The 27,732-nt window shown below is 37.6% G+C and overlaps 1 protein-coding gene across 8 annotated transcripts in view; it reads right to left on the reverse strand.

The window, feature by feature from the left end:
* The window catches only part of LOC131161355 (probable serine/threonine protein kinase IRE4), a 47,606-nt gene that overhangs the window by 16,006 nt on the left and 3,868 nt on the right, over positions 1–27,732 (reverse strand). For 2 of the 8 annotated variants that reach the window (XM_058117067.1, XM_058117070.1), the window contains exons 2-8: positions 21,873–21,964; positions 21,552–21,764; positions 17,218–18,474; positions 12,174–12,346; positions 11,841–12,093; positions 6,378–6,518; positions 6,210–6,302 (exon numbers count right to left, since the gene is read on the reverse strand). In XM_058117067.1, coding sequence (XP_057973050.1) covers positions 6,210–6,302; positions 6,378–6,518; positions 11,841–12,093; positions 12,174–12,346; positions 17,218–18,474; positions 21,552–21,764; positions 21,873–21,964 — 2,222 coding nt within the window. Of the gene's footprint in view, positions 1–6,209; positions 6,303–6,377; positions 6,519–6,673; positions 6,767–11,840; positions 12,094–12,173; positions 12,359–17,217; positions 18,475–21,551; positions 21,765–21,872; positions 21,965–27,732 lie in introns of all 8 variants that reach the window. The other 6 variants (XM_058117066.1, XM_058117065.1, XM_058117069.1 and 3 more) reach the window with 6 other exon arrangements.

Below are 27,732 nucleotides of genomic sequence, written 5' to 3' on the forward strand. Positions count from 1 at the left end.
CAACACTAAAACGACCAAACCATGCTCTTGGAGATTTTTTTAATCCATACAATGGCTTTTTGAGCCAAGATACTAAGCCAGACCCCCTTTGAGCAACAAACCCAAGGGGTTACTCCATTTATACTTCCTCATGAAGATCACCATATAGGAAAGCATTCTTCACATCTAGTTGATGTATAGAGGCCAATGACAAGTGGTGGCTAAAGAAATGAACAAATGTATTGAGGCATGTTTAGGAATCGTGGAGAATGTGTCCGAAGAATCCTTACCATACACTTGAGTATACCCCTTAGCAAGAAGGTGGGCCTTCAAATGAGCCACATAACCATTAGGATTGACTTTCACATTGTACACCCAGCAACAACAAACCACAGACTTATCAGAAGGAAGAGGTACCAAATCCCAAGTATCATTATCATGTAGTGCATGCATCTCTTCAACCATCGTCTTCCTTCACTCAGAATGGGATAGGGCTTCATAAATAGATCTTGGAAGAGCAATAGAAGAAAGAGTACTAAAAAAATAGTAATCAGAGGGTGACAAGAAATCATAACAAACAAAATTAGAGATCGGATGTTGGGTACAAGTGCGTTTACCTTTTCGAATAGCTATTGGAGGATCAACATCACGAGAAATAAGATAATCTGACAAGTGAACTAGAGGCACAGCAGTAGACGCTGAAGGAGGGTCGCCATGTGTATACCTGCAAAGTGGGATGATTTAAGTGACGAGAAGAACTCAAACTGGATGAAGATGTACGAGGATTGGGCATAGATACTAGGTTTGGATCTAGAAGGCAAGGCAGAGGAAGAGATTCATCAAGTTCAACAAAACTCAAGGAATCAGAGTAGTATGGTATAGACTCAAAAAAGGTGATATCATCAAAGACAAAGAATCAATGTAAAGTAGGACTATAAACATCGATATCCCTTTTAAGTATAGGAATAGCCCAGAAAAATACATTCGATAGCACGAGGATCCAACTTATCCATTCCTAGAGATAACTGCTGGATAACGAACACAAGACCAAATAAACGAGGAAGCGAGAACAAAGGAGCCTTAGGAAAAATAACTAAATATGGGATTTTACCACCAAGGACAGAGTAGTCATCAACAAATGTAACAAAGTACTGAAACTCAACTTTGATGTCACACAATTAGGACCCCAAATATTAGAATGGACATGCATGAAGGGACTAACCACTCGTTTGTCAACCCGGAGAGCAAAGGGAACACGATGACGCTTACCTAATTGACAAGACACACACTCAAGCTTAGACACAAAACTCAATGTAGGAACTAGCTATTTCAACTTGTCCAAGGACGGATGATCAAGGCGACAATGGATTTGAATTGGTGTAGCTGCGACTGTGTAGGAAATGGGTGGAGAAGACGACTCAAAGTAGTCAAGTTCACGAGCCTCATGTTTTGTGCCAATTGTCTTTCCCGTCTTCAGATCATGAATAACCACATAATTAGGAAGGAATATGATAGAAAAATTTAGTGACTTTGTAATCTTACTAACATAAGATTCGAAGGAGGTTCAGGAAAGCATAAAGTAGAAGAAAGAGAGATAGAAGGAGTAGTTATTTATTGTTCCTATCCCCTTAACAGAAATCGTGGACCCATCAACAAGGGTAACTTGAGGGAGATTTTAAGGATATTGGAGATCAGAAAAGAAGTTGGTTGCACCTGTTATATGGTCAGTGGCAACAAAATCGATAACCCAAGGACTAGTAGGAACGATGCTAGATGACATGCAGACTATAGGACTACCTTTTTGGGCAAAAGAAGGAATGCGATAAGATGCTTGTTAAGACAGTTAATACTGTAAAAACCTTGAATACTCCTCTAATATAGTCACAATATGTGGTTCACTCAAACAAGTGACTAACGAAGGAATCATACTTTTGGGATTTACAAACACCATCCCAACATTCACAAACTCAGACCAATGATCATAAGATTAATTGCTGGAACAATTGGAACAGCCACGAACAAGGTGACCCACCATGAACAATCCACAGTACAAGAAACTCACGCACCAAGAAAGCAACGCTCAGCACTGGAACAATTAGAGAGGTGAACAACCGAAACTACCATGAACAAATCACCAACAACCTCAGATGCAGCCCCAAGAAAGCAACACTGCCACAGCCTCTCACACACAAAAAATAGAAGCTCATGAGCAGTTCCACAGCCCCAAGAAGGTCACCAATGACTGTTACTAACACTGAACAACAACTAACGAATTGCCGTGAGTGCATTGTCACAACAAAGATTGGATCTTGGAGAAAAAACACATGCCCAACAGCTTGATATTTTGGTATATGGAAGGAATTAGGATAGTGAATCAAAAACCACAGAAAATCGCACTGTTTCAGACCCAATAAACTCATTAACAATTGATAAACAGCTTCACGAAGCATCAAACAACCATTCCTTGGGTGCTGCACTGCCATAGACGAGGTGAACAACTCACGGACGGATATAGCACTGCCACAGCCTCACAACTGAACCTATGAATGCTGCCACGGCTCCAAAATCTCACAAAGAAGCCTCCACAAGCCTTGAATAGACATTAACGGAATGTTGTGAGTGCATAGCTGGAAAGGGTTGAATTTTTGTGCAAAAGACTAACCTAACAGCTTGATAATATAGTCTAGAGAAGGAATCAGAGCATGGAAGAGGGGAAAAAAAGAAAAATGTGGTCAGAAATTCACTCATGCACCGGCGTGTGGGGTCAGCCCCGCCAGATTTGGCCAGCGTGTGGGGGCTCCTCCAGCGAAGGGGTTTTGTGGGGTGAGTTGTCGGGAGGGGGGGGGGGGGGGGTCTGTTTATGGGTGTATGGTTGGTTTTGTGAAATAATATGAGATGGAGGTGAATATAGAAAGGACAGCTACGGGAATGGTGTTTTCCAGCGACGGCTGAGAGTAGGGTATAGTTTGGATCACGCTCTGATACCATGTTGAGTAATTGGGTAAAATGGAAGACCTAAACTCAATGGTAGGTCTCTCCCTCTATTTATAATATATGTAAGTACAATTGGAATGACCACAACACCCTTAATAACTCACACTTATTACTAACAAAACTCTTAACACATAATAATAATAATGCTAAAAGACTAAATAAACATTAACATATTGTTTCAAATCACTCAAAAATTTTGAAGGAAAAGTTTGAAAAAAAAAAAAAATGAAGCAAGATCTAGCTAGAAACACCACCTTAGGAGGCCTAGAGGGTATTTATGTAAAGAAAATAGTGCAACTGACACACATTTTTTTCTCTAGTGCTTTTACAATTATAGCATAATTCATGGATATCAGAGATAAGAACAAATTGTTGTTTTCAGGGTTTAGATACTTCATAACACAGTCACCTTGAATGAATCAAACACGAAGAATAATTTTCTCACAACAAAAGCTACTTGATATAGAAAACAGAATGCACCAAATCGAATTGACACTATCCAAGCATCTACTTGAAACCAAGGACATCAGTGGAGTTCATGCACTAGACCTTGATGTGCCTGTCATGTGCAATCAGTACGTTATTTTGTTTCAAATCACGATCCACGATTCCAGAAAAATACATTTGATAGCACGAGGATCCAACTTATCCATTCCTAGAGATAACAGTTGGATAAAGAACACAAGACCAAATAAACGAGGAAGGGAGAACAAAGGAGCCTTAGGAAAAATAACTAAATATGGGATTTTACCACCAAGGATCGAGGATGGCATTTTATTAATGAGGGAGCAAGCTGTGAGCACAGCATCACATCAAAAAACTTTGGGGACATTCATTTGATACAATACGGAACGATCTTTCATTAAAAAAACCAAGTCATTCTAGAGTAGTCATCAACAAATGTAATAAAGTACTGAAACTCAACTTTGATGTCACACAATTAGGACCCCAAATATTAGAATGGACATGCATGAAGGGACTAACCACTCGTTTGTCAACCCGGAGAGCAAAGGGAACACGATGATGCTTACCTAATTGACAGGACACACACTCAAGATTAGACACAAAACTCAATGTAGGAACTAGCTATTTCAACTTGTCCAAGGACGGATGATCAAGGCGACAATGGATTTGAATTGGTGTAGCTGCGACTGTGTAGGAAATGGGTGGAGAAGACGACTCAAAGTAGTCAAGTTCACGAGCCTCATGTTCTGTGCCAATTGTCTTTCCTGTCTTCAGATCATGAATAACCACATAATTAGGAAGGAATGTGATAGAAAAAATTTAGTGACTTTGGAATCTTACTAACATAAGATTCGAAGGAGGTTCAGGAAAGCATAAAGCAAAAGAAAGAGAGATAGAAGTAGTTATTTATTGTTCCTATCCCCTTAACAGAAATAATGGACCCATCAACAAGGGTAACTTGAGGGAGATTTTAAGGATATTGGAGATCAGAAAAGAAGTTGGTTGCACCTGTTATATGGTCAGTGGCAACAAAATCGATAACCCAAGGACTAGTAGGAACGATACTAGATGACATGCAGACTATAGGACTACCTTTTTTGGCAAAAGAAGGAATGCGATAAGATGCTTGTTAAGACAGTTAATACTATAAAAACCTTGAATACTCCTCTAATATAGTCACAATATGTGGTTCACTCAAACAAGTGACTAATGAAGGAATCAAACTTTTGGGATTTACAAACACCATCCCAACATTCACAAACTCAGACCAATGATCATAAGATTAATTGCTGGAACAATTGGAACAGCCACGAACAAGGTGACCCACCATGAACAATCCACAGTACAAGAAACTCACACACCAAGAAAGCAATGCTCAGCATTGGAACAATTAGAGAGGTGAACAAACCGAAACTACCATGAACAAATCACCAACAACCTCAGATGCAGCCCCAAGAAGGTCACCAATGACTGTTACTAATACTGAACAACAACTAACGAATTTCCGTGAGTGCATTGTCACAACAAAGATTGGATCTTGGAAAAAAACCACATGCCCAACAGCTTGATACTTTGGTATATGGAAGAAATTAGGATAGTGAATCAAAAACCACAGAAAATCCCACTGTTTCAGACCCAATAAACTCATTAACAGTTGATAAACAGCTTCACGAAGCATCAAACAACCATTCCTTGGGTGCTGCACTGCCATAGACGAGGTGAACAACTCACGGACGGATATAGCACTGCCACAGCCTCACAACTGAACCTATGAATGCTGCCACGGCTCCAAAATCTCACAAAGAAGCCTCCACAAGCCTTGAACAGACATTAAGGGAATGTTGTGAGTGCATAGCTGGAAAGGGTTGAATTTTTGTGCAAAAAACTAACCTAACAGCTTGATAATATAGTCTAGAGCAGGAATCAGAGCATGGAAGAGGGGAAAAAAAGAAAAATGTGGTCGGAAATTCACTCATGCACCGGCGTGTGGGGTCAGCCCCACCAGCATTTGGCCAGCGTGTGGGGGCTCCTCCAGCGATGGGGTTTTGTGGGGTGAGTTGTCGGGAGGGGGGAGGGGGGGGGTCTGTTTATGGGTGTATGGTCGATTTTGTGAAATAATATGAGATGGAGGTGAATCTAGAAAGGACAGCTACGGGAATGGTGTTTTCCAGCGCCGGCTGAGAGTAGGGTATAGTTTGGATCACGCTCTAATACCATGTTGAGTAATTGGGTAAAATGGAAGACCTAAACTCAATGGTAGGTCTCTCCCTCTATTTATAATATATGTAAGTACAATTGGAATGACCATAATACCCTTAATAACTCACACTTATTACTAACAAAACTCTAACACATAATTATAATAATGCTAAAAGACTAAATAAACATTAACATATTGTTTCAAATCACTCAAAATTTTTGAAGGAAAAGTTTGAAAAAAAAAAAAAATGAAGCAAGATCTAGCTAGAAAAACCACCTTTGGAAGCCTAGAGGGTATTTATGTAAAGAAAATAGTGCAACTGACACACATTTTTTTCTCTAGTGCTTTTACAATTATAGCATAATTCATGGATATCAGAGATAAGAACAAATTGTTGTTTTCAGGGTATAGATACTTCATAACACAGTCACCTTGAATGAATCAAACACGAAGAATAATTTTCTCACAACAAAAGCTACTTGATATAGAAAACAGAATGCACCAAATCGAATTGACACTATCCAAGCATCTACTTGAAACCAAGGACATCAGTGGAGTTCATGCACCAGACCTTGATGTGCCCGTCATGTGCAATCAGTACGTTGTCTGGTTTCAAATCACGATGCACGATTCCAAGAGAATGAAGGTATTCTAATGCAAGAACCTGAAACAAGACAAAACATACTTATAGAATGGTTAGACAAGCTAATTGAGATAATCAAGTTGTATTAAGACGTACCAGTTCTGCAATATATATACGAGCTACATCTTCCTCAAGACAACCAACTTTTCTGAGCAAAGAGAACAGATCACCACCATTGAGATATTCCATAACCAAATAAAGGTTATCCCTACAGGTGAATGAATAAAAAAATCGAACCTGCAGTGACAAGAACCATAAAATGAGATTAATGAACAATGTGGTAACTAGGACCTCTAATTATCCTAAATAGAAGTAGCAGATGGATAACCTCTTCTAGAATTATAGGACATATATTCTCCAACATTTCATGAGTGAGAAAAAAGAAATAGTACCACAAAGGGGTTTCGAACTGTTATTAGGATGTTTCGCTCTGCTAATATACGCTCAATGTCATTTTTTCGTATCATATCCAACTTCTTGAGCACCTGGATGAACAATAAGACCACATTACCTCAAGAATATATTTGAGAAGAAACCTAAGAAAATGAGAAATTTATAGCAAAAATGACCAACTGATGGTTTTAAAGGAATGGTACATCATTGAAAGAACACATCTGAAGGTTGAAAATGTTAAAATGTGAATTTTTTAGAAATATCTGTACTCAATAATCTTTAAACAAACTGAGGCTATGTCTAGCTCTCACATAGAATTTTACAGCTCCTTTTTGTGTTACTATAGCATTGAAGGTAAAAATTAATATCCCAAATAGGGCCATTACCCATTAGAGCAAATTGGATGGCCGACCAAAACTGTTACAATAGCATCAATTTCACACTATATTTCACCATGATTTGCAAGACCAATGACAAAGATATTCACTAGAACCTGAAGTTCAAAAATTCATGTTAGGGAAACAGCCCTTCCAAATGTAGAGGTAAAGCTGGATACATCATACCCTCCCTCGATCCCTGACATGGCCATGGAACCCTTGTGCACTGGATGTTGCATTTGCAAAAAAGCCCCTTCCTATAGTGACCCCATTTGCATAGACATTGCTTTGAATGCCATGCAAGGCAAAATGAAGCCATTTCAATTTCCATAGGACTTCCTGAGAAGCCCAAATAACATACAACATTTTAGTTTGTTCCATGGATTAATTGTTGGCAGAATCTAAAATTCAATCAAAATTAACCTGGAAACGAAGCAATGCAAGGGGTAGGAAAGAGAATCCAGAAAAGTCACCTCATCTTTAGATCTGACTAATTTTAAGCTATTACAAGTTATAATGCTTGGGTTAGGCACTATTTGTTATAAGTGTGAAATGAATGCCTGTAGATTGTTGATGCTTCATAGTTGAATATTCAGATGCTACTACAACAATACAGTTGTCAACATCGCACAATATCACCTCATAAAGGATCAAAATGTCATGCATTGCAAACATGCATATAGATACACAATAACAATAAAAATGGCTATCTCCTTGTTATAGAGAAGCAGGGAGAAGAAAGACATGACACGCGATTGACCAGATGGTACAACCTTATGTAACCTGAATAGTAATGAAGAATTCATGCGACAATTTCCAACTATGGTCTCCTTTGTTTTCTAATAATGTGGTCATAGGCAATGTTAGTACACCCACACTGCTGTGGTTCTGTGAACCATCCAACTGAGTGTTGGATGGAAGCTTCAGTACTTAAGTAACATTTAGTTTGCAGAATGTCTATTCCAAATGGAATGAGATGGGAATGCAATAAAAATTCTATAAGATAATAATTTAGAAAAAAAAATTCACCACTTGTGTCCATTCAACATGCGGTTACTGAAATTTGGGAGTATTGTCAATGTTCGCATGCTCATCTACTTTATGATGACAACACATCTTTTGTAAGCTAACAAATTCTCATATCATGATCATTCTATTCCTATGAATAGACATGCCATGAAACAATAGTTACCTTATTTTATCAGAAATTTTAAATCAACCTAATTATTTATTTTCAATTTACTATTTACCATTATAAGCAAATTATAACTAAAACACCAAAAAAAAAAAAAAAAAAGAAGCTAAGAAATGTCTTTTGGAAATAATAATAATTATGTGTCAAAGATCAGCCGCACATGGAAAGCTACCATTCTCGGCAACTCTAAATATAGAGTGTGCCAGTGTGTCCTAAATTAGAGTTGCCTTATTAGCTATAATTTCCAAGAATTAATTGTATAGAGTGTGAGTTGATTTCTTTCCATTTATAGGCACTTGACTTTATGTATAAAAGCAATAGTATGTAATGACATTATACACAACATAATACAAAATGTCATTCGTTAGTTTTTTCTACTTGGTATCAGAGCCTAAGATTCTTAACACCCAAGCCTCACAATCCTAAAAAATCTCAAGCCACACATTCCATCCCTGGGAGAACCCTAGCCCGTAGCCACCATCAATTTCTCAAGCACATAGACTTAGGCCGAGAAAAAGCTTCAACTGCCGCCCTATTAGACCGAGAAAGAAGTATAGCCACGAGGTTCAGCTGCCACCCTCTTAGGCTGAGAAAGAAGCTCAGCCGCCACCCCCTTCTCAAGCAAAACCCTAGCTGCCACAAGTCCCTACCCACCTGCAACCAAAAACCTCACAAATCACCATGTCTGTTGATGGCAAACATCTCGTGTCAGCTATGCAATTCAACAACCAGCATGATCAATCCAACCTCTTGATGGTGTTTGAGAAGTTGAATTTCACCAATTATGTCAATTGGGCACTATCAGTCAAGATGATCATACGAGGGAAGAGCAAATTGGGATATCTAGATGGATGTTTCAGGGATATTGCTCCACAGGGGTAGAATAGGGTCAATCCCGAGCAATACTAGTGTCCTAATCAAGGTTTAGATCAAGTCTCTATGCCAATTGCTATGCTTACTGACGTGCAAGAATATGAAATTACCACAGAACACCCTGACCTGTGGCCTGAACAGCCTGACCACTTGCAGCAAACTGACTCTTCAAAATTACCAAAAACAGTAGAGTTTTTGACATACCATAGAAGGAGAAAGACATTACCGATACCATACAAAGAATCAAGCACAAATGAGCCCATTAATTCCTCACAAGATCCCTTGGATGCAATAGAGGAAAGTATATCTAAAGGTACAAACTCAGCTTTAGATTTACACAGTGAACTTGATATGCCTATTGCTATTAGGAAGGGGGTTTGAACATGCACTAAACACCCACTGTCAAATTATGTATCCTGTCATAGATTTGGACCAGTGTTTAAAGCTTTCACTACAAGCCTAACAAGTCTTTCCATTCCAAAGAATGTCACAGAGGCACTTCAACAGGACAATTGATGGAAAGCAGTGTTTGAAGAGTTGAAAAAGAATCAGACGTGGAAGTTGTGCACACTACCAAGAGAAAAAAGGGCAATTGGTTGCAGATGGGCATTTGCAGTAAGGTATAAACCAGATGGAAGTGTTGAAAGGTTCAAAGCACACCTAGTAGCTAAAGGATATACTCAAAATCCAGGTATTAATTACTTTGAAACTTTTTCTCCAATGGCTAAGATTAATACAGTTAGAATCCTACTGTCTCAAACAGCAAATATGGGTTGGAAACTGAAACAGTATGATGTTAAGAATGCATTTCTTCATGGATAACTTGAGGAAGAGGTGTACATGGAAATTCCACTAGGGCTAACAGGAGAAGATGTAAAAGGGAAAGTGTGTCACCTTCACAAATCCTTGTATGGACTAGCAGAACATGGTTTGGGAGATTTACAAGGTTCATGAGAGGAATGGGTTATAGGCAGAGTCAAGGTGATCATACTTTTTTCATCAAACACTCTACAGGAAACAAAATTGATGTCCTAATTGTGTATGTGGATGATATTATTGTTATAGGGAATGATAAAGAAGAAATGGAGAACCTAAAATTGAGGATGGCCCAAGAATTTGAGATCAAAGACCTCGGAAATCTAAAGTACTTTTTGGGAATAGAAGTTGCTAGATCTAAATGGGGTATTTTTATCACTCAAAAGGAATATGTTCTTGATCTATTAAAAGAGGTTGGGATGGAAGGAAGTAGACTGGCAGGAACTCCAATTGAAACAAATGCGAAGCTAAGAGTGAATGAAGGGGGTGAAGCAATTGATAAGGGAAGATATTAGCAGTTATTTGGTAGATTAATTTACCTATCACTTACTAGACTTGAGATTGCTCTTGTTGTAAGTTATGTGAGCAGGTTCATGCATTGTCTTGGTAAAGAACATATGGAAGTTGTGAATTGAATCCTAAGGTATTTGAAGTCATGCCTAGGAAAGGGCATCTTATACCAAAAACATGATACATTGAATGTAGAAGTCTATACTGACTTAGATTGGTAGGATGTCTAGATGATAGAAGATCCACTAAATAATACTGTGTGTATATAGCATGAAACTTAGTTACATGGAAGAGTAAGAAGCAAAATGTTGTTGCTAGATCTAGTACAGCAGTAGAATCTCAAGCCCTAGCTAAAGGATTAGATGAGATACTGTGGATTAAACTAATCCTGAAGGACCTGCAACTGAACATCAATGGAACCATGAAGCTCTACTGTGACAACAAGTCAACAATCTTATTAGCTCACAATCTGGTACTACATGGAAGAATTAAACATATTGAGATTGATAGACACTTCATTAGAGAGAAAATTGAGTCTGGAGAAGTGTGTATGCCATATATCCCTATAGATCAACAAGTGGCAAATCTGTATACCAAAGGGTTAGACAGGAAGACTTATGAAGCTTTGGTGGACAAGCTTGGAATGATTGACATCCATTTGCTAGCTTGAGGGGGAGTGTTGAAGATCTGCCACATATGGAAAACTACCATTCTCGGAAACTCTGAATATAGAGTGTACCGAGAATAACAATTAGTGTGTCCTAAATTAGACTTGCCTAATTAGCTATAATTTCCTAGAATTAATTGTATAGAGTGTGAGTTGATTTCTTTTCTATTTATAGGCACCTGACTTTATGCATAAAAGCAGCAGTATGTAATGACATTATACACAACATAATATAAAAAATCATTCGTTAGTTTTTTCTACTTTATGGAATGAACATATTAGTACTAAGTTAGGCATATCTCTTTAAGAAGATAAGATTAGGGAGGGAAGGAAAGATAGTTTGAGCACCAACAACGTAGGTCAAATAGTGCGTTAGCGAGGAAGAGTGAGTAAGTTATTGTGAAGGGCGGTAGGAGTAGAGGTAAATCTAAAATAACTTGGAACGAAATAGTGAGTAAGGATTTAATAGCCCTAAATTTGTCAAAAGAAATTGTCTAAATCTGTGTAATTTGGAGAAAAAGGATTCATGTAGCCAACCCCACCTAGTGGGACTTAAGACTTGGTTTGTTGTTGTTGTTGTTGTTCTATTTCATGCAATAGGTCTATAGATTCTTTTATTTTATTTGGGTTTCTTAATAGGCTGTACCCTTTCATAGGTTGAAATGCCTATAGACAAAGTTAGCAAACTTATGAATACTAGGACAGGATCCAAATAATCAAATGTTCACCTTTATTGCAAATAAATCTCCAGTTGTCCTCTTTCGTGCAAGGAATACTTTACCGAATGCGCCTCTGTTAATTGGTTTAATAATCTCAAAGTCATCAATGCTAGTTCGCTCTTTATGCATGGGATGCAAGGGTGTTGAAATTGTACTACTCTGAGATGAACTGTCAAACAAATGCCTCGTGCTTTCTTTATGTTTGCTATCATTCTTTGGACTTTTTGTATCCGTTAGTTCACAAGAAAAAATATATTTTTCCCTGTTAAGCATTTGAGAAAAGATAGGGTCAGTAGAGAGTTGTTGTTAACATAATTATGTTCTTTCCAATATCAGAAATACCTTAGAAGGTTCTCTATTCGGCCACCAAAAGTGTCTATCACAAGAGCTTTAAGCTTGCTATTCTGTAATATATCCTGCAAGTCTTGCATGCATGCAAGCAGAAATTCAAGTGACCCTTCCTTTGAAACATCTGTGCCTGCCACACAGCGGGCAATGTCAGCAAGGTCCGCCATCTGCAAAATGAACTTGTCATTGCCAAATGTTTGTTATTTAGTGTTCCAAACATGATAAAAGCATAGGATAAAAATGCACTTACAAATGGTAGCAATGAATATGTAGAAAAAATTGATATGCTTAAGTGGAAAAAAGAACAGAAGCAAAATTTTGAAGTGAATGAGATTTGTCTCTGTTTGGGAGGACAAAATATGCAGGTACTAATTCTCAATATCTATAAGAATGGACATTTTCTTTGGAAGGCCCCTTGCAATAGTCATCAAATATTAATAATCCAGTAATGATGTTCAAATTATTAAATATATCTAATTTGAATTGCCAGCTTATAGATTCAAGAAAATATAGGCTAGTCAGTAGGAGACCAAAAGCGAGTACATTATGCACATATAACTGCCTACTCTAACATCCATTTTAGAAGCCATTCAATGCCTGGGGAAAGATGTACACTACAATACAATATCTCCAAGGTTCTACTACACAAACTGAAAACATGATGATGTGGGACAGCATCAAGGATTTGCAGCCATGAGAGATAGAAGGGAGGAAAGGGGAAGAAGGATGAGGGAAGAGAGGAGAGAGGACATACAAGGGACTAATCTCGCGTTCACTTCAAATTCAAATTCAACTACTACTTACTACATGGCTTAATATAGAAGAAAGCATCTAACATATAAAACAACACATATACCCCTAAAACTATATTAAATTACAGTCATACACATAAAATATACATATTACAAATGAGCCCCCAAATACACACTGTCCTTAATACAAGCAAACTAAACACATCAAACTAAACAACTAACTATCTAAACACATTCAATTTAGGACCCAATAAACCATTGACCCTATTCTTGGACATAAGCCTCCAAATTGGGTTGCAATAATCCATCCAAATACCAGCTTAAGCTTGAGATGGCATCAACTCATACTTCTTCCTGTCAATGGTAAAGGAATAAGAGTTCTTATAGCCATCATGCTTAACCTTCCTATCAAGTAACCATAGAAAGCCCAAAAGGATGTGACAGATTTTGAGAGGAAGGATATCACATTGCATTATCTCCACAATGGAACCAATCTTGAAGGTAAGTAAGCAACAATCATAGACCTTCAAGTTGGTATTATTCACACAAGCAATTTTGTATGGATTGGGATGACGTTCAACTTCTAAATTTAACTTCTTCACAGTTTCTTAAAAAACTACAAGGATCAAAAACCAAGTATAAAGCTACTTTTGGCAAATCATCTTAGTTTGAAAGATGTTGGTCCACGTCCAATCTTCTTTTTCTTCAACCTTGTGAGAAGAGAGCATATGTCAAAGCAGTAAACAGATTTTCACATTGTCATCATCATCCAAGTCATTTGAGATCTATGTTTCAGCTTCCATTTGCCATCATCTTCATCATCTTCTTTTTCTGCAACAGCCATGACTTGGTTAAGAGATTGTGCAGCTCGATGCCAAAAGCCTTGACATTTTAAGCATTGAAGTGATGGTTGGCTTTTAGAAGTTGCTCCAGAATTCTTAGGATTCTTCCAAAGGGTATTTGTATGAACTTCTTTACCCAATTCCTCAACTATCGTCTCTTGTACAATCCACCAATACTCTTAAACCAGAGGTCTAGTGCATCTCTAGGAGGATTATGTTGCATATCCCTCCTCAATCGGAGTGGCAACCTGTACTGCATCCCCAACTATAATGAGACAACATGCAGTAAGTTTGAAGGCAATAGCTGGCTTCAACCCTTTTCTATGCAAAGCAATCATCACATCCTCTTTCCATTCTATGTCGGCACGAATAGCCAAATGATAGAATCTACTAGTGTAATCCTTCACTGTCTTTTCTTCTTGCTTCAAATCAAAGAGTTGGAGATGAACACTGCTGATAATTGAGAGGCACAAATTGCTCCTGCATGGCTCACTTCATCTCATCCCATGTCGTAAGATGATCAAACATCTTTCTTCTAAAGATCTCTTGTAGTTTAATCCACCAACTTTGAGCAGTTCCCTTCAATTTTGATCTTGATTCAACCAAATCCAAATTTCTAGCCTCTTTCAAGTCATGCCATCAGAAATAATGCTTCAAAGAATAGACTCAATCATCAAATTCATCAAGAGAACCATCACCATTAATCTGAAACTTCTAGTTTAATTCCCTCACTCAAATGATTATTTAGGCCTTCACACAACTCAGAAGTATGAGGGACAGCAGCTATTCCACCATCTTGTTTGGTAAGAAAATCCATGGGCCTCTTACCTAAGACTGCAAATTTGGTTGTTAGCCTATTCAAAGCATTGAAAATAGTATCCAAGGCATTTTCCATGTTTTGTACCCTACTAGATAAAAATTCTACTTCTGCAGACAGTTCAACATTGGTCACCATGATGTGATTATGTATCACCAAGGATTCTTAAACAATTTGCTAACAATCCTCCATTATTCATGCAAGCCACAAACTTCACTCTCAATTTTTTTAAAAACAATCTTCAAGCAAAACAAACCCTCATGAACAACTTACAAATAGCAGCAATATGGTCTAATTCTTGATGTTGGCAAGCAAATTTCTAGCCTTTCAAATCCAATTATCACGCTTGCTCACAAATATTATGTCCACAATCAAAATATCTTGTTGCAGATCAAAATATCAAGGAGAAAATCCAAGATAATGAAGGCTGGAGCAATTTCTTGTGGGTCAAAAAAATACAGGAGTTCAGTGATTCCCTCGTGCATGTGGGGTGTGTGGGTTGCCAGCAGTGCCCCTCCAGCGCTAAAATTTCAGGTGAGCATAAATCTGGGTGTGGGGATTGCAGAGGTGGTGGTGATGTGATGAGAAAAACACAATAAGTTGGAGATTTTGAGGGGTGGAGGGAATCAGAATTTGTTGGAGAATAGGACAAGTACAGGAGACCAGGAATAGGGAGAGAAGTAAGGAAAAGAGAGAGAGAGAGAGAGAGAGAGAGAGAGAGAGAGAGAGAGGAGAAGGAAAAGAAGAAGAAGAAGAAGAAGCAGGGTAGAACAGAAAGGAGAATCAGATCAAAAGCAGAGCAGGGAGAGAGAAGTTATAGAATAGAGAGAAGGAAAAAGAGGAGTGAATGGGGAAGATGGGGGGATTGAAATGGGAGAATGGAGATTGTAATTGAGCTTCGATACCAAATGATGTGGAGGCAGCATCAAGAATGTGCAGCTGTGAGAGACAGAAGGGAGGAAAGGGGAAGAAGGATGAGGGCTAAGAGGAGAAAGGAGATACAAGGGGAAATCTCACATTCACTTCAAATTCAAATTCAATAACTACTTACGACATGGCTTTCATACACTATTTATAAGAAAACCCCTTACATAAGAAATTACATATTGTTAAGGCTTGATATACATTGTTCACCCACAACCTAACAGCTTAAGTTTTTAGGTAAATTGGTAATCTAACACACCTACACCCCTAGAACTAATTAAATAACAAAAGATGCCCTAAAATACACAAACAGTACAAATAAGCTCCCAAATACACATAATCATAATACAAGCAAACTAAACACACATAACAACTAACTAAGCACATTTGGGTTTAGAACCCAATAAACCATTCACCCTTTCTTCGACAAAGGCCTCCAAATTGGGTCAAAATGATCCATCCAAATACCCGCTTCTTCTCCTACATCACATGAATAAAAAAATTAACATGATAAATTAAAGAATGAACATATTTGCGGTAAGTTAAGGGAAGCTCTTGGAGAAGATAAGATAAAGGAGGGACAGCTCAGATGGTTTGGACACTAGTAATGTAGGCCAAATAGCGTACCAATGAGGAAGAGTAAGTTAGTTACTGCGAGGGATAGAAGAAGGGGTATGGATAAACCTAAAATAACTTGAAATGAGATAGTAAGGATTTAATAGTCTTGAATTTGTCAAAGAAAACTGCCCATGATCTCATGAATTGGCAGAAAAGGATGCATGTAGTCGACCCTACCTAGTGGAACTTAATTTGTTGTTGTTGCTGTTGTTGTTGTTGTTGTACTAACTACGCAAGGTAGACAAAATTCAAAGGTATTTCACTTATCTTAGATATTCTGCAAAGTAGTTAGTGAAGAGAAGTCCATACTTCATAATGTCTATGGCCACCCATGATGGGCTAGTAGAGTGGTTATACATGGCTAAGGAGATAATGATTATAATTCTACGGATGCTCATTCAATTTGGAGGATTGATTATCTGTAAGTTGATGGTAACAGATCCTAGTACAGGATTTTTCAATACGAAATATTTCCCATTAAAAAAAAAATTGCAGTATTGCTTGGCTTCTGACTCTTTGAATAGGAATAGCCTAGCTTTTTGAGGGCCTATGTGAACCTTTAAATTACTCAAATCACAGCCATGCAGTGAATCTTCCACAATTCTTGTAATTTGTGTGGATTCTCCATGTCAACCTTGCATGCTAATAAGTCCTTCCCTTGGCTGACCAAAATGTATTGAGGGGACAGTCATGTTGATAGTTGCTTTTCAACATTTTAATTTTATTAACAAGGAGAAGCCTATATTTGAAATCACAACCATTTTTTGATGAATGACGACTGTTCAAAAGACACTCATTTGGGGGAAATGGAGTGACAAAGAATCACAATTTTTTTAACAAGAAAGAATTTTTTCAATTCCACAAGTGAAAAGCCAACTTCTAGAAGATTGTTTCAGATTTAATTCTAAATGAATGCAGTTTGAAAAGGTGCATAAGTCACTCGAGCGCGAGCTAATGATTTTCCAGATTAATATTTGAATTTTGAGGAACTAAAAAGTAAATCAAGGACAAGATGTAGTTTGACAATAACATTAGTATATAGATATTCAACAAAAGAAACATGAAGCACCAGTTCGGGGTCTAACCTGTTGTGCATCCTCCAGCTCAGAAGGATTGTTGTGCTCTAACCAAAAGAAGTCAAAATGACTTGCTTTAGGAGTATTAGTAGAGGATACCGACGACATGCTCCCAGTTGAGGAGGCTGCACCATAGTAGTTGAGCTTTATACCCAAGTGCCCCTTCAAGTTAATGGCATTTGCAAGGCTAAAATCATCTATACAGGCAGTGTCCATCTCATGAAGATCCTCAAACATTCCTTCCACACCTTTGCTTCGCCATTCATTTATCTTCGGAGAATAGCCTTCTGATACAATTGTGGAACTACTTGTTTGCATTCTGGAACTTTCAGGACTGCCAAATGATGCATGACAGCTCAGACTGCATGATTCTATAATTTGGTCCAATATTTCTGCCAGTTTGAAAAGACGTTCATCCACATCCAGACAATTTACATCACACTTATCTGCATAGGCACATATATAAGAATGACTTTCCAAATGAATAGTGGGAACAGGTTCCTCACATATCCTGCAAATCACTGAATCAAATCCATCTAAACTTCGCTCTGGCTCATGATGCAAACCAAGAATGGTATCGTTTATAACTGATTTTCCAGGAAAACTGCCTTCAATATGATGACATTGTAGCACAGGTGAAGAAGAGTTAGTTTGGAAATATTGAGGAACAGGCTCTTTTTCAAAAACAGAAGAGTTCTTTTTGGAAGTTTTGCCACTCTCATCAGTTGGTTCTTCAGCCTTGCACCAACTTACTAAAGGGAGAGCAGGCACACTAGTTTGTCCCTGCAATCTCGGTTCGGTATCACCCTTCTGATTCAGAGCACAATTTGAACCAGAATTAACAATCCCTGGTTCAGGCATCCAGTTCATTTCAACAGCAGGAACACTTTCTAAACATTTCTTGAATATATTAAGAGATTTCTCATCAATCCGCTCACTGTGTTTCTGAAATTGCAAGAGTCTAGTGCATCGTGTTAATATGAAAAGCATGCGTGTGAACAACCACTTCAACAATCCTGTTTGACACTGCTGTCTTTTCTCAGTCAAATCTTGGACAATTAGTTCACACTGAGCACGGAACTCGGCAGAGGTCATTTCAATACATTGCTGAGCAAGAACTAGAAGATCCCCCACCATTGCCTGCCCAGGGCATAAGGCGTCATTCTTCTGGAGAATATCTCGAATGTCCCCAGCAAAACTAGACAACTCTGCATTGACTAGTTCTTTAGCTGCCTCAAATCTCCAACAAAATGATCCCAAGAGCTCCTGAATTTTAACTCATTATAAAGAAGCAGCGAAAAAAAGACAGAGAAAAGACAGTCTTGCTGATCAGTCCTAAAGTGTTGAAGTCCAACAGAGTTAATAAGGAATGAATGCACTATGAAAATTAATATCAATATAATTAATTGGTATATATAATTCTGGATGAGACTTCCAACGCTTGATAGTTGATTTACATTTTTCTTTTAGATGTAAATAGTTATTTTATACAGCTATGCACACAATTAGCATGTTACTAAATCTGTATCTAGCATAATACAAAATTTTTTGAAAAAAAAAAAAAAATCAGTAGATTCATAGGCATAGTTATTGTGCATTAAAAGTGGAAAAACTTGACGTGAAGCATGCATTATTTTCTCGTTCTGCTTCCTGGTTTTTTTACAGGAGTGCATCAACAACAACATTCGTGAAGTACTTTAGGAACAAAAAGCACTTATCTTAGAAATGCCAAACAAATGGAACTGCTCTGGGAAAACATTAAGGGCACACTGAAAAAACACTCTCATTACAACCATGCATAAGGCCCAAATCTAATACAAAGAACTTTATTATAAGAAAACAACAGCACCACCAAACCTAAAGTCCCACTGGGTGAGACCAACTACATCAATCCATTACCGCCAATTTACACAACGTAGGGCAATTTCCTTCAAAAATTTAAGGGCCGTTGAAGCCTTACCATCTCCTTCGAAGTTAATATAGGTCTACCACTAGCCCTTCTACTGCCACTAAAGGTAACTAGCTTGTTCCTCCTCATTGGTGCCATATTTGGCGTACCTTGCAGGTGCTCAAACCACCTCAATTGCCCCTCCTTTAACTTTTCTTCTACAGATGCTATGCCAAATTTACCACAAATATGTTCATTCCTTTATTTATCTTTAGCATTATACAACGCACCCACCTTAACATTATCATTTTGAAAACTTCTACTTTTTGGATATGATGTTTCGAGTTGACAAACATTCTGACCCATATAGTATAGATGGTCATACGACTAAAATTTTCTTCTAATTTTACAAGTATTCTACAATCACACAACACTCACTAAGAACTTCTCCATTTTACCTAACCTGCTTTACTCTATGTATTACAACTTCTTCGATTCTTTTTCAGGCTTCAACTTACATAATTATCCAAGGTATTGAAATCTACTAGTGCCATCAATTTTTTGACACCAAATTTAATATTCCTCCTACCATGATCAAAGTTACATTTTGTAGATCATGTCATATTTCTACTTATCCTAAAACCTTAAATCCAAAAGCTTCTCTCCGTATACCAACTTAAACTCTACCCCTAGTTTCATCAATTAAAACAATATCATCGGCAAACAACATGCACCTTGGAATCTCATCTTCGATGCTCCTTATAAGTTCATCAATCACTAATACAAAAAGATAAGGATCCAAAGTATATCCTTGTTGTACACCTATTGCAACAAGAAATTCCCTAGACTTTCCTCTCCACCTATAGTCCTAATGCTAGTCATTACTCTATCCTATATACCCTTAATGACATTGGTATACCTCCTGCATACTCCCCCCTTTTTCCCAGAACCCATAGAACTTTCCTAGTACCCTATCATATGCTTTCATCAAATAGCTTATCAGTAACTTTATCATTTTTCTTCTGTATCTTCTTCTTTAATTAAAAGACTATCACCCTTATTTTCTAAATATTACATACATTACCTAAGTCCTTGATCTTTCTTTCTCTAACTCTAGCAAATTTAAAAATGTCACTTTCCTGATCTATTGTATCTAGTCTAATTTATAAACTATAATATGATCAATGAGCTTCCTTTTTTGCATCTTTTCTTGCCTCTTTATACTTTACAAATTTCTATATTTTTGCCATGGTCTAAACCAAGATCTTTTAGTTTTCATGACTTTTTGGACATCTTGATCCCACCAACAACTCTTTCACTAAGCGAGATTCTTCCTCAAGATTCACTATCTTTGATGATTTTATATTTGAATTTTATTATTTTTCCTCCATTTATGTTCCACTACCTCGTTCTCTTGCATTGATTTATATTTATCTTCCATTTTTTTAACACATATACCTAACACTAAAACTCAATGTTGTTTAGTTAAATTTTACATGATAAATGATCTATCCTCCAAATTAAGAAAAAATCTATTTGACTTTTATTTTATCCACTAAGCCACTCTTGAAGGTTATTAAGCGTGCAATTCTCTTCTTAAAGCATGTATTCATTATAATAAAATCATATGACATGACAAAATATAAAATCATATCACCAAACTCATTTTTATCAATATATCCATGTCCTCCATGCATCCTTTCAAAATCTTTCTAATCCTTTCTAATGTGTCCATTCAAATCAGCTCCTACCTATGAATATTTTCTTAGTCCTTGATATCCCTTGTATAATACTACCCGTATCTTCCCAAAGTTGTTTTTTAAGGGTATCTACTAAGCCTATATGAGGAACACACACAGTGATAACATTTTATCATCTCTTGTCCTAAGTCCATCTTGATTTTTATGACTCTTATCTCATACTCTTTTAACATTTACAGCACTATCTTTTATGTCTTTGCCTACAATGATTCCTACCCTATTCTTGTGCTATATTTTCCAATGTACCAAAGTTTAATTCAAGGTTTTTCAATTTCTCTAGCTTTTTCCCTTGCCCACTTAGTTTCTTGAAAACAGATTATGTTAGCTTTCCTTCTAATCATTGTTCCAACTATCTCTTAGCTTTTTTCAGTAAGTGTCCCTAAATCCTAAGTTGCAAATCTTACCCTAGTCTTCTAAACTAACTTCTTTACTTGGCCACATCCAAAATGATGCAGGAACTCTCTCATATGTGACACAGTAGTGCATCGCTTTGGGGCAACAACCTAACCCACCCTTGCCCATTTGTTTCTACATTTGGGAGGTACAAGTGCAATGCATTGCTCGCAAGGAATGCCCCAATGAATAACCCTAGCCGAAAAAAGGTTAATGAGTTCTTTGCTTCATGCTTACAGAAATGACTAGCAAAATATAAACCAAATAGCTTCCAAAGTGAACTGTTGGTTAATAGATAATACCTTTAAATCATTATAGCTGTGGGCCCGAGGATGGGCAGGTGAGATGCCACCTTTTGGTCCCAGCTCATGTGAAAAGCTTTTTAATCCTTTTGATATTTTACTGGAGCACACGTTCTCTGGTGAAATCTGTTTTCCAGATGAATCTTTCGCCTCATGAAAATTTTCCCCTGTAGAATACTGCCGGTTAACTGCCTTAAATTCTGAGTTATTGTCCTGTCAAATTAGTGGCATGGCTTGTTTAATACACAATAAAAAGCACAAAGCATAAGCATAGGAAAAATTTACAAACAACTATCAGATGCATGCTAGACAAAATCTCACCTCAATGCCAAGAATACTACTAGAAGATTGAGTGGAATCCTTGTATAGGTGTGACGTGAGCCACCGAGCTATATTCTTTCCTTTGCGGAGTCCTATGTGAAACCAGTTATTTCCTTAATTATTCATCATTTTTCTGGTATGATAAGAGATATTTTGCTCGGAAAAATAGAAAATAAAGTTATTGCCAAGAAAAATAGGTACCAATTTATGTGACATCACCTGACTTCATGTTAATATCAACATGTTCAACTCATAAAAGCACTTCCTATTTCAATATTTGGCTATATATATATATATATATATATATATATATATATATATAAAATATGGGCGTCATGTTCAACTTTTCGACTGTCATCTAGGAGACACATAGAACTTCTTGAGACATTACATTTTTTACTAAAAAAACTTGATTTTGAGGCCTTTCAAAAAGATAAATTTTAAAAGAATTATACATATTATCACACTAAAAGATAAGACCACTAAATTATTTCTTCATAGGGCACAAGCTTATACATGTGACAAACACATACAAAAACATACAATAGGGAAAGGATTGCACTAAGTTGCCACAAATAAGTATCCAGCTGTGGAAACTAACAACTAGTCCATTGGTTTGGCTAACAGGCAGCAACTCCAAGGCTCAGCACAGTGATATAAAACAAGAAATTTCGTGAATACAAAGAAACTAACCACACTTGCAAGAACATTACAAGATTGTTACTTGGGCAACATCCAAAAGGAACGGGTAAAACAAATTTGAACATTCACATGGCAACAACACAAATCATTACTTTCTTTTTGCTAAAACCCACATTCACTTCAATGGCCACATACACAATACATCATGGCACTTGGGCTCACACTTCACATCAAACAGAAAGACTGCAAAAGAATGCCTGGGGTAGAGCCCCTTCTGGTGTTCCCACTTTCTAGCTAAAGGGCTGCACGGCCCCACTTTTTCTATTACCAGGAATTCTTTCCTTTATCATACATTTGGGTAATTAATAATATGTTTGCAAGTTATTACCCATCACATCCTTGAGCAGAACTAATGGTGGTGTTTTACAAATCACATACTAAGGATATTAACATCATAACCATGGATTAAATGTGAATTTTATTTGGCCCAATGAGACCAACCTTATTGTTTGGGACAAGGCACAACATGTTGGCAATTGACACTAAAAGACATAAGTAACCTCCAACACTTTCACTAATTAACATACTAATAAACTTAATAATAATACTAAAAGACATAAATAACCTCCAACACTCCCCCTCAAGGTGGAGCATAAATATCATATGCTCTTAACTTGTTACAAATAAATTTAACACAAGCAAACCCCCGCCCCCCCAAAGCTTTGGTAAACAAATCAGCCAGCTGCATGTTAGACTTCACATAAGCGGTAGTGATGAGCTTCTGCACAAGTTTCTCCCAAACAAAATGGCAATCAACTTCAATGTGTTTCGTTCGCTCATGAAAGACCAGGTTGGGGGCAATATGAAGAGCACCTTGACATCAAATTCATAGGTTGAGAATGTGAAAAACCCAATTCTTCCAACATGTTCTTCAACCAAAAAAGTTCACAAGTAGTGTGAGTCATAGCTCTATATTTTGATTCAACACTTGATATGGCCACCACAATTTGTTTTTTATTCTTCCAAGAAACCAAATTACACCAACCAAGATATAGTACCCGGTTGTGGATCTTCGATTAAAAGGCGACCTAGCTCAACCTGCATTTGTATATCCATGAATATAATGGTGACCTTGATCCTGATCACAATATAAAAGACTCTCCTAGGTGCACCTTTGAGATATCTCAAGATGCAAATTACTGCCTCCCAATGACTTGTCCTCGAAAAATATAAAAATTGACTCACAATACTAGTTGCAAAAGATATATTTTTGGCCGAGTGACTGTGAGATAATTCAACTTTTCAACAAGTCTTCGGTATTGTCCAAGATTAGGCAACAAATCACCCATATCCCGACACTAACTTTCTATTAGGATTCATGGGTGTACCAACTGGTTCGGATCCCAAGAATCCAATTTCATCTAACAAATCAAGAACATACTTCCTCTGTGACAAAACAATTCCCATACGAGATCTAGATACTTCTATACCCAAGAAGTATTTCAACAGTCCCAAATCTTTGGTTTGAAACTTAGTATGTTGAATAAGTTTGATACTCTGAATACCTTTATCATCATCACCTGTAATAACAATATCATCCATATACACAACAAGGAGGATCCTACTTGATGAAGTATAACGATAAAACACATAATGATCCACTGCACACCATTGAAGATCAAACTCATATACTACAACACTAAAACAACCAAATCAAATTCTGGAGACCGTTTTAAACCACATGGTGCCTTCTTGAGACTACACGCTAAGCTAGAGTCCCCCTTAGCAACAAACCCGCTCCATATAAACCTCCTCCTCAAGATTACCATGCAAGAAGACATTCTTCACACCTAACTGATGCACAGGCAAGTGACAAGTGGTAGCCAAGGAGGTGAACAGACGTAATGTAAGTTTGGAAACAGAGAAAAAGTGTCAGAATAATTCAAATTATGCACCTAAGTACACCCCTTAGCAACAAGATAGGCCTTCAAATGAGCCATAGAACCATCAGGGTTGACTTTCACAGTGTATACCCAACGACAACCAACCACAGACTTGTCAAATGAAAGAGATACCAAGTCCCAAGTGTCATTATCTTGTAAAGCATTCATCTCTTCAACCATAGCATTCCTCCACCCAAAGTGCGCTAAGGCTTCCAAAATAGAATTAGGAAGGGCGATAGATGATAGAACAATAACAAAACAATAATAAGAGGGTGATAAGAAGTCATAACAAACATACTTGGAAATGGGATGTTGGGTTACATGTGCATTTACCTTTCCGAACAGCAATGGGAGAATATCAACATCATGGGAAATATGATCATCAAACAATGAAACCAAAGGCGTGGTAATAGAAGCTAGAGGGGACTCTTCCTTGGAGCTGTCGTTGTGAATACACCTATAAATTAGGATGATCAAGATGATGAGAAGGACTCACACTACATGGAGACTCGGATGGTTGATTGGGCAAATATAACAAACTAGAATTTGGAAGATTAGGAAGAGGAAGAGACTCATTAAGCTCAGAAGCACTCAAGTACTAGGTGTAGTAAGGTGTAGACTCAAAGAAAGTAACATCTGCAGAAATAAAGAAGCGCTGCAACACACTACTATAGCAATGACATCCCTTTTGAGTATATGAGTAGCCTAGAAAGACACATTTTTTAGCACAAAGATCCAATTTATACACCCCAGGAGTTAGTTGATGAACAAAGGACACACATCTAGATATATGAGGGAGAGAGAAATATAAATTAGGAAAGAGATTTGAGTAGGGAATTTTACCAGTAAGAACAAAGGATGGCATCCTGTTGATCTGATAGCAAGCGGTAGGTACAACATCACACTTTAGGTACATGCATTTGATAAAGTAAGTTGTAAGTGATTTCAAGTATGTCTACTTTTCCTCTCTGCGACTCCATTTGTTAAGAAGTGTGGGCACAGGATAGTTAATGGGCAATACCAAACTAAGTCATATAATTAGTGAATTTTAAAACTAAAATACTCTTGAGCATTATCACTTCAAAGTATTTGAACTTGCAAACCAAATTGAGTCTTTATTTTAGAACAAAAAGCACAAAATATATGAACCAACTCAGCATGATCATTTATTAAATATAGCCAAGTCATTCTTGAATAATCATCCACAAAGGCTAGAAAGTACTAGAAACCCAACTCGGACAAAACTCTACTATGACCCAAAAAATCAAAATGGACTAACATGAAAGGGATTGCGGCCCGTTTATTGACTCAAGAAGTGAAAGGGGTATGATGGTGCTTTCCCAATTGACAAGACTCATAATCAAGACTAGACATAAAACTCAAATCAAGAACAAGACGTTTCAACTTTTCCAATGAAGGGACCAAGGCACAATGAATTTGGAGAGGTGTGGCAGCAGCAGTGCGAGCGGTAGAAGGAGATAGCGGCTCAAAGGGATAAAGTCCACTAGCTTCACGCCATCCGCCAATTGTCTTCATCATCTTTAAATCCTGAATAGCTATAGAATCAAGAAAGAATGTTATTGAAAAATTCATGGATTTAGTAATCTTGTAACACAAGGTAAATTTTGTAGGATACTAAAGAGTAGATAAGAAACTAGGTATTGCTATGATACAATCAGTGACAACGGAGTCTATGACCCAAGGACTAGAACGAGAAGTGCTAGATGACAGGTATATTGTGGGAACACCTATTTGGGTAAGAGATGCAATGAAGAGAAGCTTGTTGTGACGCTTGATACTACTAGAACTTGGAATACTCTTCCTCTGAGACAGATATAGTACATTGCCTCCCACTCAACCCCAAAGGTGTGGAGTTGATGGTGGCTGCATTGACTTCTCCCAAAGGTGTGAAGTCAGTGGTGGCTGCATTGGTAACACGTGAAGGTCTATCGTGGAGAACCCAACTCTGCTCAATATTATGATTACCTTGTCCACAATGAGTGCACTTGCGAGGAGTGCCTCTACCTCATCCATCTCTACCATCGTGAACACTAGAACCACATTGATAGCTTCTGCAATTGTTTGGTAGAGAATTAGAATCACCCTATGTAGCAAAGGTTATCCTCTCAGAGCCAAATGAAAGAGCAAGAGAATATGTGCTAAAGGAAGCACAAAGGACACAAGAATAAACATCACCAAATGATGACAACTCTGCACTACTAAGTGCCTAGGACCGAACCGCCTCAAACTCGGGTTTCAAGCCTACTAGAACCTGAAGAACTGTCATTTGCTCCCTCTACTTCTGCATCTCACGAACGTCAGCAGTTATAGGTTGCACGACATTAAGCTCCTCATGAATACGTTTCATCTATCCAAAAATAATCTGCAATGCTCCTATCTCGTTGTTGTAACTAAAAGTACTCCTAGGATAAATCATACATACATGTAATGTTACTAGAGTATAGAAGCTTGGCATAATCCCAAATCTCCTTGCACATATCTAGATGCGTGCACATCCGTGCAATATGTGGCTCCATAGAATTCAACAAGAGGGAAACAATCAAGGCATCTTCTTGAATCCACACTTCTTTGCTCTTCTCATCAGAAGGATTATATTAGAGCTAAATGGTCAGATTTTCCTAATCCTACTATATAAACCTGAACAGCTTTAGACCATTGAACATAATTCTTTCCATCAAACTTTTGAGCTGTTTTCTGTGGCAGCGATGAAGGAAACATGTTTTTAGGATTCAAAGACTCCATCTCAACACTGACAAACTTGCAGTCAAATCAATGTCAAACAAGAAGAACAATCAAAACTAATTAGGACAATCTCAAACTATGTGAAGCACCGACGCAACCACACACGAGGTGAACAACTTAGCAACTGATATATAGCACTGCCACAGCCTCACAACTCAACTTATGAACACTGCCACTGCTCCAAGTAACTCACAAAGAAGCCTTTACGAACACCGAACAACAATTAACATATTACCAAAAATTCATGGTCAAAAAAGGTTGGATCTTTGTGCAAAAAGCATGCCTAACAACTTGATAATATAGTCTAGAAAAGGAATCAAAACATGGCAGACGGGGGAAAAAATGAAAAAGAAAAGGTGGTCGGAAACTCTCTCATGTGCCAACGTGTGGGGTTGACACTGCCAGTAGTTGGCCGGCATGTGGTGGCACGTGGGGCACTAGCCGGCGATGGGGTTTCGAGCAGGTAGGCTTCAGAGGGTTTTGTTTTGGCTATATGATTGGTTTTGAAATAA

Source organism: Malania oleifera, chromosome 8, assembly GCF_029873635.1.
Source record: "Malania oleifera isolate guangnan ecotype guangnan chromosome 8, ASM2987363v1, whole genome shotgun sequence".
In the NCBI taxonomy this organism is placed as follows: Eukaryota; Viridiplantae; Streptophyta; class Magnoliopsida; order Santalales; family Ximeniaceae; genus Malania; species Malania oleifera.